The sequence below is a fragment of the Colossoma macropomum genome, unplaced genomic scaffold (assembly GCF_904425465.1).
Source record: "Colossoma macropomum unplaced genomic scaffold, Colossoma_macropomum, whole genome shotgun sequence".
Classification (NCBI taxonomy): Eukaryota; Metazoa; Chordata; class Actinopteri; order Characiformes; family Serrasalmidae; genus Colossoma; species Colossoma macropomum.
The window spans coordinates 18586340-18598365 of NW_023494790.1; the positions used below are offsets into that span (position 1 = coordinate 18586340).

At 40.3% G+C, this 12026-nt stretch overlaps 1 protein-coding gene across 3 annotated transcripts in view; it reads right to left on the reverse strand.

Moving 5' to 3' along the window:
* The window catches only part of nrxn1a (neurexin 1a), a 197089-nt gene that overhangs the window by 85190 nt on the left and 99873 nt on the right, over positions 1 to 12026 (reverse strand). For all 3 annotated transcript variants that reach the window (XM_036572434.1, XM_036572433.1, XM_036572432.1), the window contains 2 exons: positions 7150 to 7353; positions 3177 to 3203 (listed from right to left, as the gene is read on the reverse strand). In XM_036572434.1, coding sequence (XP_036428327.1) covers positions 3177 to 3203; positions 7150 to 7353 — 231 coding nt within the window. The remainder of the gene's footprint in view (positions 1 to 3176; positions 3204 to 7149; positions 7354 to 12026) is intronic.

Here is a 12026-nt window from a genome sequence, read left to right on the forward strand (position 1 = left end):
GATATCCTGCCCAGAACTGAGCATCACTGAGACAAATTGGGTTAATGCCATGGTGATGGAGCAGCATCCTGTTGAGGGGACATAATTATATGACCATCTGTTCTAGTACTCAGAGATTAGGACGGCCGGAGACTAAGAGCTGAGCTTGTGATATGTATCCCTCTAAATGGCCTTTTAATGCTTTTCTTCAAGGATTTACTCTGAGACAGGTTTGGTGAAGTGAACACAATCACACACTACACACAGATCAGTAAATGCAGACTCACAAACAGAGCTCTGGAACATGCAGAGCACACACACACATACAGTTAAGGCATATGAGACAAAATGGCTGTGGTTTCCGCCCGTTCCCCTGCGTGTGACTTGCAAGTCCTGTGAGTGCCAGCATTCTCTCCTCTGTCCTCTGCACTATTTGCATTACAAATGAAACACCGGCATCGTCGCTGCATATTTATGAGCGCGACCATTCCGGTAAGTGGCAATGCTGCTGCATATTTATAGAGGAGGTTGTTTCAGCGAAATGAGGTTCTTTTGAATTCACATGAATCTCTCGTTTCAGGGGAAGGATGCTCCAAACGCATCTAAATGTCTTCCACTTGTCAACCATAAATGTGTCTCCATGAAGATTGAGCACAAGGTGTTATTAAATCAGCAGCCGTTCAATAGGAGCTTCTACTGTGTGTGTGTGTGTGTGTGTGTGTGTGTGTGTGTGTGTGTGTGTGTGTGTGTGTGTGTGTATGTGCGCATGTTTTGTTCTCCCAATCAGGACTTGAAAATGACAGTAAAAGCATATAAAAATTCTCCTAAGAAAAATTTAACATTGGCACATACCCATAAGTAAAAAAATTAAAAATGGAGCCCCTATGTGTTCTATATCTGGCTTTATTTGGAAAAAAAGAGAAAGAATGTTTTCTTTTATATTTCTGAAGCTAAGATTAATGTTAAGTATGGGCATAAAAGTGTTAATTATAGGCATAAATGTTACATATAGGCATAACAGGGAAACACACTGTCATTGATGCAAATCTCTACTCTTACAAAGCATCAAAAGCTATGTTCACTACTAATGGTGCCCCCTTGTGGAGAACTGTCAGCCTGCTAAATGTGAGTGAGTGAGTGAGTTTCAAGCCAGTTCCTTGAGGTGCTTAAAAAAAAGGTAACACTTTACTGTAGGTCAGTGTTCATAAGGCTAAACCTACATAAGCTCATCATGACATAAACCTACACAAACCTTTAAAAATACTTATTTCATTTGATTTAAGTTGACATAACATCTATGTCAGATGACATTGATTTATTTCTGACATTGGTTTGTGTCAAGCCACTTTTGTTGAACCAGCCTGACTTGGCAAGCTCATGTTAACAGCATTATGTCACTGTGACATACTCTGGGCTACAAAGACTGTGATTTCACCACATAAAGTGTCACAATAACCTAATGTCAAAAAAAAATTGTCATCTTACATAGACTCAACTTGACTTCAATGTTGGCTTTTAAGGCAAATGATGCCTATTGGAATAAGTGTTTAATTCGTTATATAGGTTTATGTCGCTTGTCTTTAAAGGCTTATGTAGGTGTCATGTAGCCTTATGAATACTGCCCTACAGCAAAGCACATTAGATACTATTATAAGACCATGTGTGCATATGTGTGATGGGGATCTAACTTTGTGTTTACCTATGTGTGACTGCATTAGTATGTCTCCTGTACCCCTATGGAAGTCTGAGCATGTATGTGATGCCATGCAAGTGAATTTGAGCACCTCTTTGCCTTTCCCTGTTTGCACAGTAGCACGCCTGAGTCCAGTGAAGGCATCTGTGAGTGTGTGTCTGTGTTTTCCTCCTGCACAGGGAGAGAAGAGAAGGACACAGGCAGCCCCCTGAGAAAGCTCAGCTGCGTTCCTGTCTTGGGCATTCTCATCAGGTTAGCGCGGATCACTGAATTATGGTCAAATTAGCCAATGCACTTAGTCACCATGGGGTCACTAGTGCACTGCTGAAATCAAAGCAAAGCAAACTCTACTGTGTGTCTGCACATACTACGCTATAGAATTCATGGACAAAGGAAAAAAAGACACCCTAAAGTAAAATCAGAAAAGATGCATTTTATTCCACCTCGGGTGATTTTGTAAAAGGTCAAGTCCTTGAAACCCACGAAGGCTTCTGACTGGTTGAGAAAAACAGGGTTGCCTATTAATGAAAATAAATGAGAACACAGTTGTTACTATGCAACACCAAATGAGAACATTTTCTGAAGGCCACATTTGGCTGGGGTTGTGGAAAAAGGAGGAGGGTGATTGTTTCACTTTGAATATGAACGAGCACTCGTAGCTTGAGTCACTCAAAGTCAGAGACATGAAGGAATGCATTAACACACTCACACAAAAAGAAAACAAACAGAAAAAGCGTCTTTTGTGTGAGATTTGTGAGGCATCCGCTAATTATCCGAAGGCCTTAAGAGAATGGATGTCAGGCTAAGTCTGTGAAAACATTAGAGGCAGAATGGAAATAAGGAGGCTGCATACACCTGTCTTTCGCCCCACATTTTTCTATCTCTCTCTCTCCCTCCATCTTGCCTAGCAATCTCTCAGTCTGACATGTCCCTCTGTGCTGCGAGTTTAATGAGAAAACAAACAAGAAAACAAGTCGCCACAGCTCCTCCGCTTTGAAAGAAGTATGGAACAAAAACCCTCCCCATCCTCATCCCTATGAAAGAATGCAATAGGAAAGTAAAGGAACAAAAAAATAAAGATGAAGACAGAGGGAAAGAAAGGGTTTCTGGCTGGGAGCTGGAGGCTGAGAGAGGGGATTTGAGGAAATGATCTGCACTGAGGTTTGTTGGAAGCAGCGGGCTGGGCTGGAGTGTGATCTGTGAGGGAGAAACTTAATCACCACTTCTTCATAGCCACAGTCAGCTTCATTTCTCTCCACTGCTGCTTTAAAATGGCTGCCAGAGAGGCTGCGGGCTCCAGCGAGCCTGCAGGCTAAACACGGGGAACGCTACCTGGCCGCTCTGGTGGACAAAAAAACGGCTATGGCATTGAGCTAGCTGCTGCAAATGCAGCATGTACTGACGCTTCCAGTGGACACACACACACACATTCATTCAAAGCATAGTTCATTCAGCATTTCATAGGCGGCAATTGGACAGAGGTATATTGAAGAGAAGCACTTACTGGTAGTACAGTTAATCCTGATACAGTCTAGATGGGGGAGAACAGACAAGATGTAAATTCAGCCTTCAAGGTTAAGACTGCAGAAATCCATTCAAAATCACATTGTCCACAAACTGGGGACGGACACACAAATAGCACGGACTGGCGAGGATCTGTTACACCGATCAGACACGCGCTCTCTCTCATCTGCTCTGCCTCCTGCGTTGAGATAATGAAATCCAGGTGGAGGGAACACACTCTCGCATGGCGTCTCGCACGCCGGGCTCATGAATATTCATGCCTTTGCCCCGGCCCGTAATATATTTAGAATTAGGGAAATTTGGCGAGTATAGAAATGTGATTATAGCCGGATCCATATGAGTCTCAGCACTGCTTGAATATTCAGAGGTAATTGATTAATTTCTTTTCTGGGTTAGCTCAGCAAATGGCAGTGGCAGAGGAATGGAGAGAGTGAGAGAGAGAGGGAGAGAATCTAGCCAGCGGAACAGCGTGTCCTCGCCACCGGCGCTTCTGCTGCTCCAGTATGCACATTTTTTTTAAAGCTTTCCCTTTTAATGAGCAGAAATAGATGAATTAAAAAACGAGTGGAAACATTTCTGAAGACTTTAGAACTGGAAAAGGCTGCTAGGATACAGAACAGAGAGGGAACTCTTGTGCTTGGCGAGGCACACTGCAGCAGAGCGCCGGAGCATGTCCATCGTAAAGCTAAAGCCTCTTGGGAACGGAGCTGAATTCGGAATGCTTTTCTGGGCAAAAGGAAGGAAAAAAAAAAACACTCGCAAAACCCTCAGTCCTTGACTAGCAGTCTGCCTCTCACCTGTGAGGAGCACACCATGCTTATATTTAAATATTCAGACATCGTACTGAATGGTGTTGGCTCTCACAGTGCAGTGTGGAGGGCAGCAAGACTGACCAAAGGTTTCTGTGGTTATCTGAGCTGATAGAGGTTATTTCTCCAATGTGGCAGGTAAAAGTCTAATTAACATTTTCTATCACCCTTGTTTTAACCTGTCTAGCTTCCCTCTTTGAAATTCCTCATACATTTTGTTTAATTATTTCTCATTTGTAGCAAATTGAAATGGATAAATTCAATTAAAAGTGTGAATTCTAATCTTTTAATTGATACCATGTTAGTGTTTGTAAGTAGAATTATGATATGAATTTGATAAAAAAAAGTTGTTGTGTACAGTCTAGAAAAGCATCCTTCACATTTTTTGTTATCCAAATGGAAAAAGGTCATAAATCCAGGCTTAAACTTCAATACAGGACATAGATCCCATATATATATAATTTATATATAACAATATAAGTAATGACGTAATCATATAACAATGTAGTATAATAACCAAATCTGTGACATCAACTCTAGACTTCTAAGCATTTAATCAGCCTGCAGAAATCAGTGTTGCTATTGTTCACATCGCAGTTCTATTACACCTGCCACTTCAGTGTGAATTGGCCTTACACATCTAAACCTACCATTCAAGAATAAAACCACTACTATAAGTGCTGTTCTTTCATTATAAATACTATAATGAATAGCACCACTGCAACTCTTCTCAACATGGAGCATTATAGCTGCCTGTGTCCAGGCTACTGTAATGAATAATACCTCTCATTTTGGTTCACACTGCAGAGCAGAAGGTACTTTTATTACTATCTTTTGCAAAGTGTACCTCTGGAATGGGGAGATCGATATTTTTCATGCAGCTGCTCTGTGGGCAAGTGTGTCCTATGATGGAGTGGAGGGCCGTGAGAAATCCAGAGCAAATCACAAATCCAGCTCCTCTCTCTCTCCCATGAGGCTGCAGCTCATTGCGTGTCGTCAACCGCAGCAAAAATGTGGTCGCAAACAGCCAGAGAGCAATGTGTGCCCGCCCTAAAAGGGAGTGCAGTCCCCTCTGGGCTAGAGGGGGAATGATTTGTGTGTGTCTGTGTGGATCTGGGTCTATGTATATGCACACACCTCAATGTGTATTTATGTGAGTGTGTTAGGAGATGGCAGGGGTTGGAGGAGCCCTTGAAATCAGGGCAAGGCAGACATGGTGTATCTAAGTGGACAGGTTTAATGGCATGTCCTGAAGCTTGATGGCAATGGGTGACATTACTAAGAACACACGTCTTGGTGTTAGAACATTTGTTTCTGCCTGCACACTAGGCTGTCACACTGGGCAACTGTGTGCTCTAATGTACATAAGGAAAAAAGCTTACATAACATAGTGGCACAGAACCAAACAGAGTAATTTGCTAATGTTTCTAAAGGGGAATTACACTGATTTTTCAAAATTTCTGCATAAATCAGTTGTTGAAGTGTAAACATGGTTTACACTTAATGGTTTAACGTTGGACGGTGCAGAGAAACGTACCGACTCAGAATTCTTTACAATGGTGGTGATAGGAACCAGGGGTTACAATGTCTACAATGCAAATATAGCTATTTTATTTACTATTCAATGTGATTAGTGAACCTACATGCATCTTCTGAGTTTGTACGCAGGGTTAATAATGGTAAAACAGTGGTAAATCTGAAAAAAAAAACTTTTCTATGGGGACTATTTTGCCTGTATTTTTGCATGTTTTAGGACAATATATATATATATATATATATATATATATATATATTATATATATATATATATATATATATATGTTTTAGAACAAAAGCCTATCTTGAAACTATTGTGAGCAACGTCTCAGGGATCAGGCAACACATGCACAATGATGTCATGTAATAACTTTATGTGAGATAGGTTTCAGAGGCAGTAAATGCTTCAGACGTCTGGCTCCTGTCACCACCACTTTGAAGAATCCTGACTGGGGAAGTTTAGTATGGATCATTTCACATCAAAGCACTCTGAACAAATTTGTTTACATCTTAACAATTTAATTATGCAGGAATTTTGAAAAATCACTGGAATTCCCCTTTAAGTCTTCACAGTAAAACAAAATGTAGTTGGACTCAATAACAGACTTTCTTATGTAGAACCTATTGAGAGGATGTACAGACTTTGCTGAACAATAGCAAAAATCTAATATCTGTTGAATTTAGTTTATATTTGCTACGTTGCATTGAGCTTCCAGTTTAAAAAGCTACACAACAAAGCAGGACTATGCCATAACTAACTGAATTTAGGCAGGTTGGAAACAGCAAGAGATTAGCCAGTATGGTAATATTAAATATATTACACATTAAAAAAAGCTACACTTGATCTGTAGTAACAGTATGACCTTTCATAAGCATGTAAAATAACTATTTCACATTAATGACTTATCAAAAATTCCATATTTTGACAAAAGATTCTCATTAGCTTAAATTGTATTTTTGCCAACTTTCTGTAAAACTTGTCCAACCTTGCAACAGTTGCTATGAAAGGACATATTTGTGTGCAGAGCACTGGCCAATTGACAGTGGGTTAAAATGGTAAAAATAGGGAATCATTGGTAAAAACAGTACATTGGCCAACAATTTACACTTTATGCAACTGGCTATAATAGCCATTATGCTCATTGTCTTTCTAAAACCAACAATAAATAAAACAGGTGTGTACAAAGGCAGTAAGTGTGCACTCCCTGGTGGGGCAGCTACACCATGCTCATCTGGAAGTGTGCGCAGGGCCGCAGACTCTGGCCTTTGAAGGGTGTACACCTTCCGTTCTCTTCACACAGAGACAAGAACAGCAGGTACATGATATGTGTGCATACGTGTGTGACTGTGTGTATCACTAAATTAACATGGTGATAAAAGGGAAAAATTATAACAATGCATCATTCATTAAAATCGTAAAGTGTGAATGCTTTGTGGAAGTTGGTAGTAAAGTGAGAGATATGTCTTTCATAACTTGTGTGTATAATAATGGATGCAAATATAACTCGTGAACATAAGTGTTAAGATAATCAGATCACAGTGAGTGAGTCTGAGGTCTGTATATTTAATTGTGTCTGTGGAGTGGAATGATCTGATTGGCTGAGGTACCTAGATTGACAGTGAGTCGGACCCGTCCTCCATCTAGCTCCAGTCGGAGTGTATCTGCGGAATTGCGGGAGGTGGTTGCCATGAGAACACCGTAGGCGCGCTGGGAGCGGAAGCGGAGAGACACATCCTCCGCCTCAGTGTGCATCACCACCGGCAACTTGATCTTCATGAACTTACTGCCATCATAACTGAGGATAGTGGCCTCTGAGAGAGGGAGAGAGAGAAAGAAACTAGATCAGCGGTATGTATAATTTTACAAACAGACACAAACTCAACTTTGTCCATAATTTATGACATTTTCATTAATTAGCAGTGTCTTTAATGGTCTATAATCTAGTAGGTTTACGTAACACTGCATTGTAGTCAGCTCTACTAGTATCTGCAAGGGTATTTTTAAGACATAATCTTTGAATATGGTGTTTTTATTTTTCTTAAATTCTCCATTTTGAGTGGCCTCATGGCATGTTGTTTTTATTTAGCACTATTAACTGTTAGTTAAGTTCATAAGTAGCTATATTAACTTAGCATCTGATATCTGGCAATGCTGAAGCTTCAACCTGGAGGCTCCTAGTCTTAAGGACACTGTACGTAAAGAAGTGTTACCCTGTCATGACCGTTTTTGGGGTTTTAAAATAACTTGCATGTAAAATAACTATTTGACATTAATGACATCTAAAATTCCATATTTTGACAAAAATTGCATTTCTTGCCAACTTTTCTGTTTAACGTGTCCAACCTTGCAACCTTGCTATGAAGGGACATACTTGTGTGCAGAGCACTGATAGGCTAATTGGCAGTGGGTTAAAATGGTAAAAATAGGGAATCATTGGTAAAAACAGTACATCGACTAACATAATTTGCACTTTATGCAACTGGCTATAATAGCCATTATGCTCACTGTCTTTCTAAAACCTTTAGTGGCCTAATGGCATGTTGTTTTAATTTAGCACTATGAACTGTTGGTTAAGTTCATAAATAGCTATATTAACTTAGCAGCTCATGTCTGTCCATGCTGAAGCTTTAACCTGGAGGCTCCTGGTCTGAGAGACACTGTATGTAAAGTGCTAACCTGTCATGAAATTTTTTTAGGTTCTGTCTTTTATTTTAAATGGTTTATAAGAAAAAAAAGTTAGAAAGCAGTTAGAATACCTGACTGGCTGAGCCACGTTCAAAGCTGTTGTGAAATATTAAATACACACACATATATGACCACAAACATCAGTCAGATTCTGCACTGATGTGTTCAAGTTACTGAAAAGCACTGTTATGTTCATTTAAAGGTCCCATGTCATGGGAAATGAAGTTCCCCTGTTTGTTTTTTTAAATGAAGGAGCCATTAACCATGATGCCTGCTTTGATTTCTTTTGGTTTCTGTGATGTCTTGAGAACCAACTAATTTATTTATATACACCTACAGCAGTTTATCTCCACCTATTCATACTGAAGTTGTAGGAAGTGTTTCAGCTCTGAGTACTTTTTTAATGAGGCATAACACAGGGCAGTCAGTCAGCATACAGCTCATTTATCTTATATCAGCCTTAAAGCCAGTTCTAAGAGAATTCTACTGGATAACGAGTGGTTGAAAATGGCCATGTAGAAATCAGTTATGACAATTTGAGATCATACAAATGTTATAAATGGACCTCATAGGAAAAAAATAAAATACAAGAAAAATGTATGATATGGGCCCTTTAATAATCTTTACTGTTATGTTGCTTGATGACCAAAGCATACTGTTAATACACTGCACTGCTTGGTAAAAGAACTGTGCATTCTAATAACTAACAAAAAATATTTTTTAAACATTGGTTTATAATTTTCTTTTTCATTTGTCCATTTTCTCACAGTGATTTTATTATGCTTAAGAGGCCTTGTGTCATGATTTAACCGCCCTTATGAAATCTATTGTGAAATCACTGCAAAATACAGCTTAACATGACATATTACTTAAAGAAATTTTGACCAAATTCAGCTGGTGTGACAAGCACATGACGAAGGCACCAAAAAAGGCATGCATGGATGCACTTTCAGGCCGATACTATAAAGTGTTGCGAAGGAGAGATAAAGCTGAAGGCAGTGTGAGGCTGAATGTAGTGAAGGCAGCATTTTGCCGTTCATCAAAAACTCCAAGGTTCATGGAGACAGATGAGTGACAGGTTACTACAGCCTTTTACAACCAGACACTGCGGTTCTCCACAGCACTGCACAACCACACAAACAACAGCGCTCAGCCAAACCCAGCGCCTCAACCTCATAACAGACAACATTACAGGCTGAGTTCCATTAGTCCCTTTCCATATGAAGTGTAATTTATGAACTCAATCACTGATAATGTATTCCGGCTGCTGTGTGGCAGGGCTTGACTTTAGAGCCGCAGTTTACAGCAGCAGCCCTGTCTCCATTTCTCTAATCTGTTTCTTCATGTGGCAATCACTTTATTGGCCAATTCAATTTAGTGGCTGGATCTTAAGCCATTGCGCTTCCTATGGAAGATAGAGGAGCGCTCAAAAGTGGCAGTCATAATCTTACTGGCCGACTGATAGAGAGCCACAGACCAGACAGAGAGGGCGAGAAAAAGATACAGAGAGCTAAAGCCGTATCAGGGCTGAGCCACAGCTCAGAGAGTGAGAGACAGAGAGAGACAGAGAGAGAGAGAGAGAGAGAGAGAGAGAGAGAAAGTCTGCCTGAGCATAAGTAGGAAATCTGCACTGTCCACAAATCCACTGAACCCAATGGTCTTACCCAAGCACATCTGTCCCACTGCAAACACTGACCAGTGAGAACAGCTCAGCATCTGGCATGAGAAAGACTACAAAATACTCTACTCCAGTGGAGGAGCTCCAGTGGCTGCAGGCTAGCAGCAATTAGACTGCTCTCCTTTACACACACACAAAAACACAGCTCCTCGGCTACTGTAATTCCGGTGACCGTCTCGTCTCGCCATCTATTCTTCCTATTAGGAGGTAGCCAAGTCTAACAGTGAGAGGGGGTGGAGGCTGAGCCAGTGGAAAAACAAGAGGAATACAGGAGAACAAGCATGGCAGCACGCATACTAATAAGCACAGGAGAGAGCATTCAGCCCCTGAGGAGTAAAGCGTTTATGTGTGAACATGCATTTGTGCGTGCGCTTATGTGTGTCCTCACCTGAGGCTGTGGTCAAATTGTACCAGTCTTTCAAATCTTACTAAAAACTGACTTTTTTGACAAGCTCTGCTTTACAGCAACAGGTAATATTTAATTTTTTTCAGAAGAACAGTGCCCATATCTTTGCATGGACTTGTTCTCACTTGAGGCTATGACCACATTCTTTTAATCTATTTTAATCTTTTAGTCTTAGTGTCACTGATGTGAAGCACCAAAAGCTACTAGAGTGCTAATGGTGCCCCTTTTTGGAGAATTTTCAGCCTGCTAAATGTGAGTGAGTGAATGAGTTACAAGCCAAATGAGGTGTTTTATATCTAATAACTGACTTATTGACAATTTAGACTCGGAATTAACATCCACCTTGAGAGGTCTAATCACAAGTGAACCATGAGACATATAGCAGTTCACACCCAGCATATCCACGAGTCTTTAATGTGTCTCCAATGACCACATATGATCGGATTTTGTGACTGGAGTTAGTACATATTAGATAAGTATATACAAGATCAGTTAGGAAAACATATATTTCAACACGTAGCAACACAGGAGAAATTAGAGAGAATTGGGAAATTTGGAGATGGTGTAAAGCAGTGGTCATCAGCCCTGCTCCTGGAGATCTACCTTCCTGATGAGTTCACTGCCAGCCCTGACTGAACGCATGTAATCCAGAACATTGTTCCACTTAATTAGCTGGACCAAGTATGTTATATTCAGGCTGGAGTTCAATTCTATAGTGTTGTTTATTTAGTGGCGATGGTGTTTAGATGTTGTGAAGAAAAACTCCGCCGATACTGAGTTGCTAGCAAAAGATTTATTACATAGTAAAACAGCATCATATCAAGCACTATAAAGCACCTGAGAGAAGATCCGTGCCAATTCTAAATGTCCTCCCCCGAACAGAATGACCAACAGCATATATATATGGTTCTTGTTGTTGAAACAGGAGACAGAGCATATGGTTCTTTTTAACATGACCTCATCTATTTGGACCTAAGAGACGAAGGGAGAAAGTGAGAGGCCCTCTCCCAATGGACCTTTAAATTAAGGGGCTTTAAACCCAGAGGCCCCCCTGGTTCACATTCCTATCCCCTGCACAAACAGAGCACACAGGGAACTTCTAGATACTTGGAACTTCAGACATCAGCTTATACTCAACGTTAAGAGTGTTTTTGCCTTCTTTTATAAAACTACTTTTCTAAATACACCTCAATAGGAAGGCAGATCTCCAGGGTTGGAGCAGGTTTGGTGACCACTGGTGTAAAGTGTTAGCTGTCATGTTGTTGTAAGGTGTGTTATGTGGTATGTTTTGCCTCTTGAGGATGTGGGTATTTATGGGACAGATTTCAGTGAAATCTGACAATAAAGAGTGTATCATATTGTGTGTGTGCATATTTATCATGTGTGTCTCTTGCTGTATTAGTTGTCAGGCAAAAGTCTATCATAAGTCTTACATTTACGCACATGTAAGGGGTGTTACATTTAGCCTGATAGGATAATGAGCCACAGTACTTCTAGGCATATGCTAGCCTAAACAAATATGTCTATAATCCATATTTAAGAAAACTATCAAGCTTGTATTCATAATATTCTATGTTATGGTATTCCAGACTATAAGAGCTATGAAGAAAACGGTCTTCCACAAACTGAGCTGTAAGTGATCCTACAAGTTTGCAGCAAACCTACCTCAGCTGAGCAAAGTGGAACAATCTGATCATTCAGAGCAAATGTGGTCT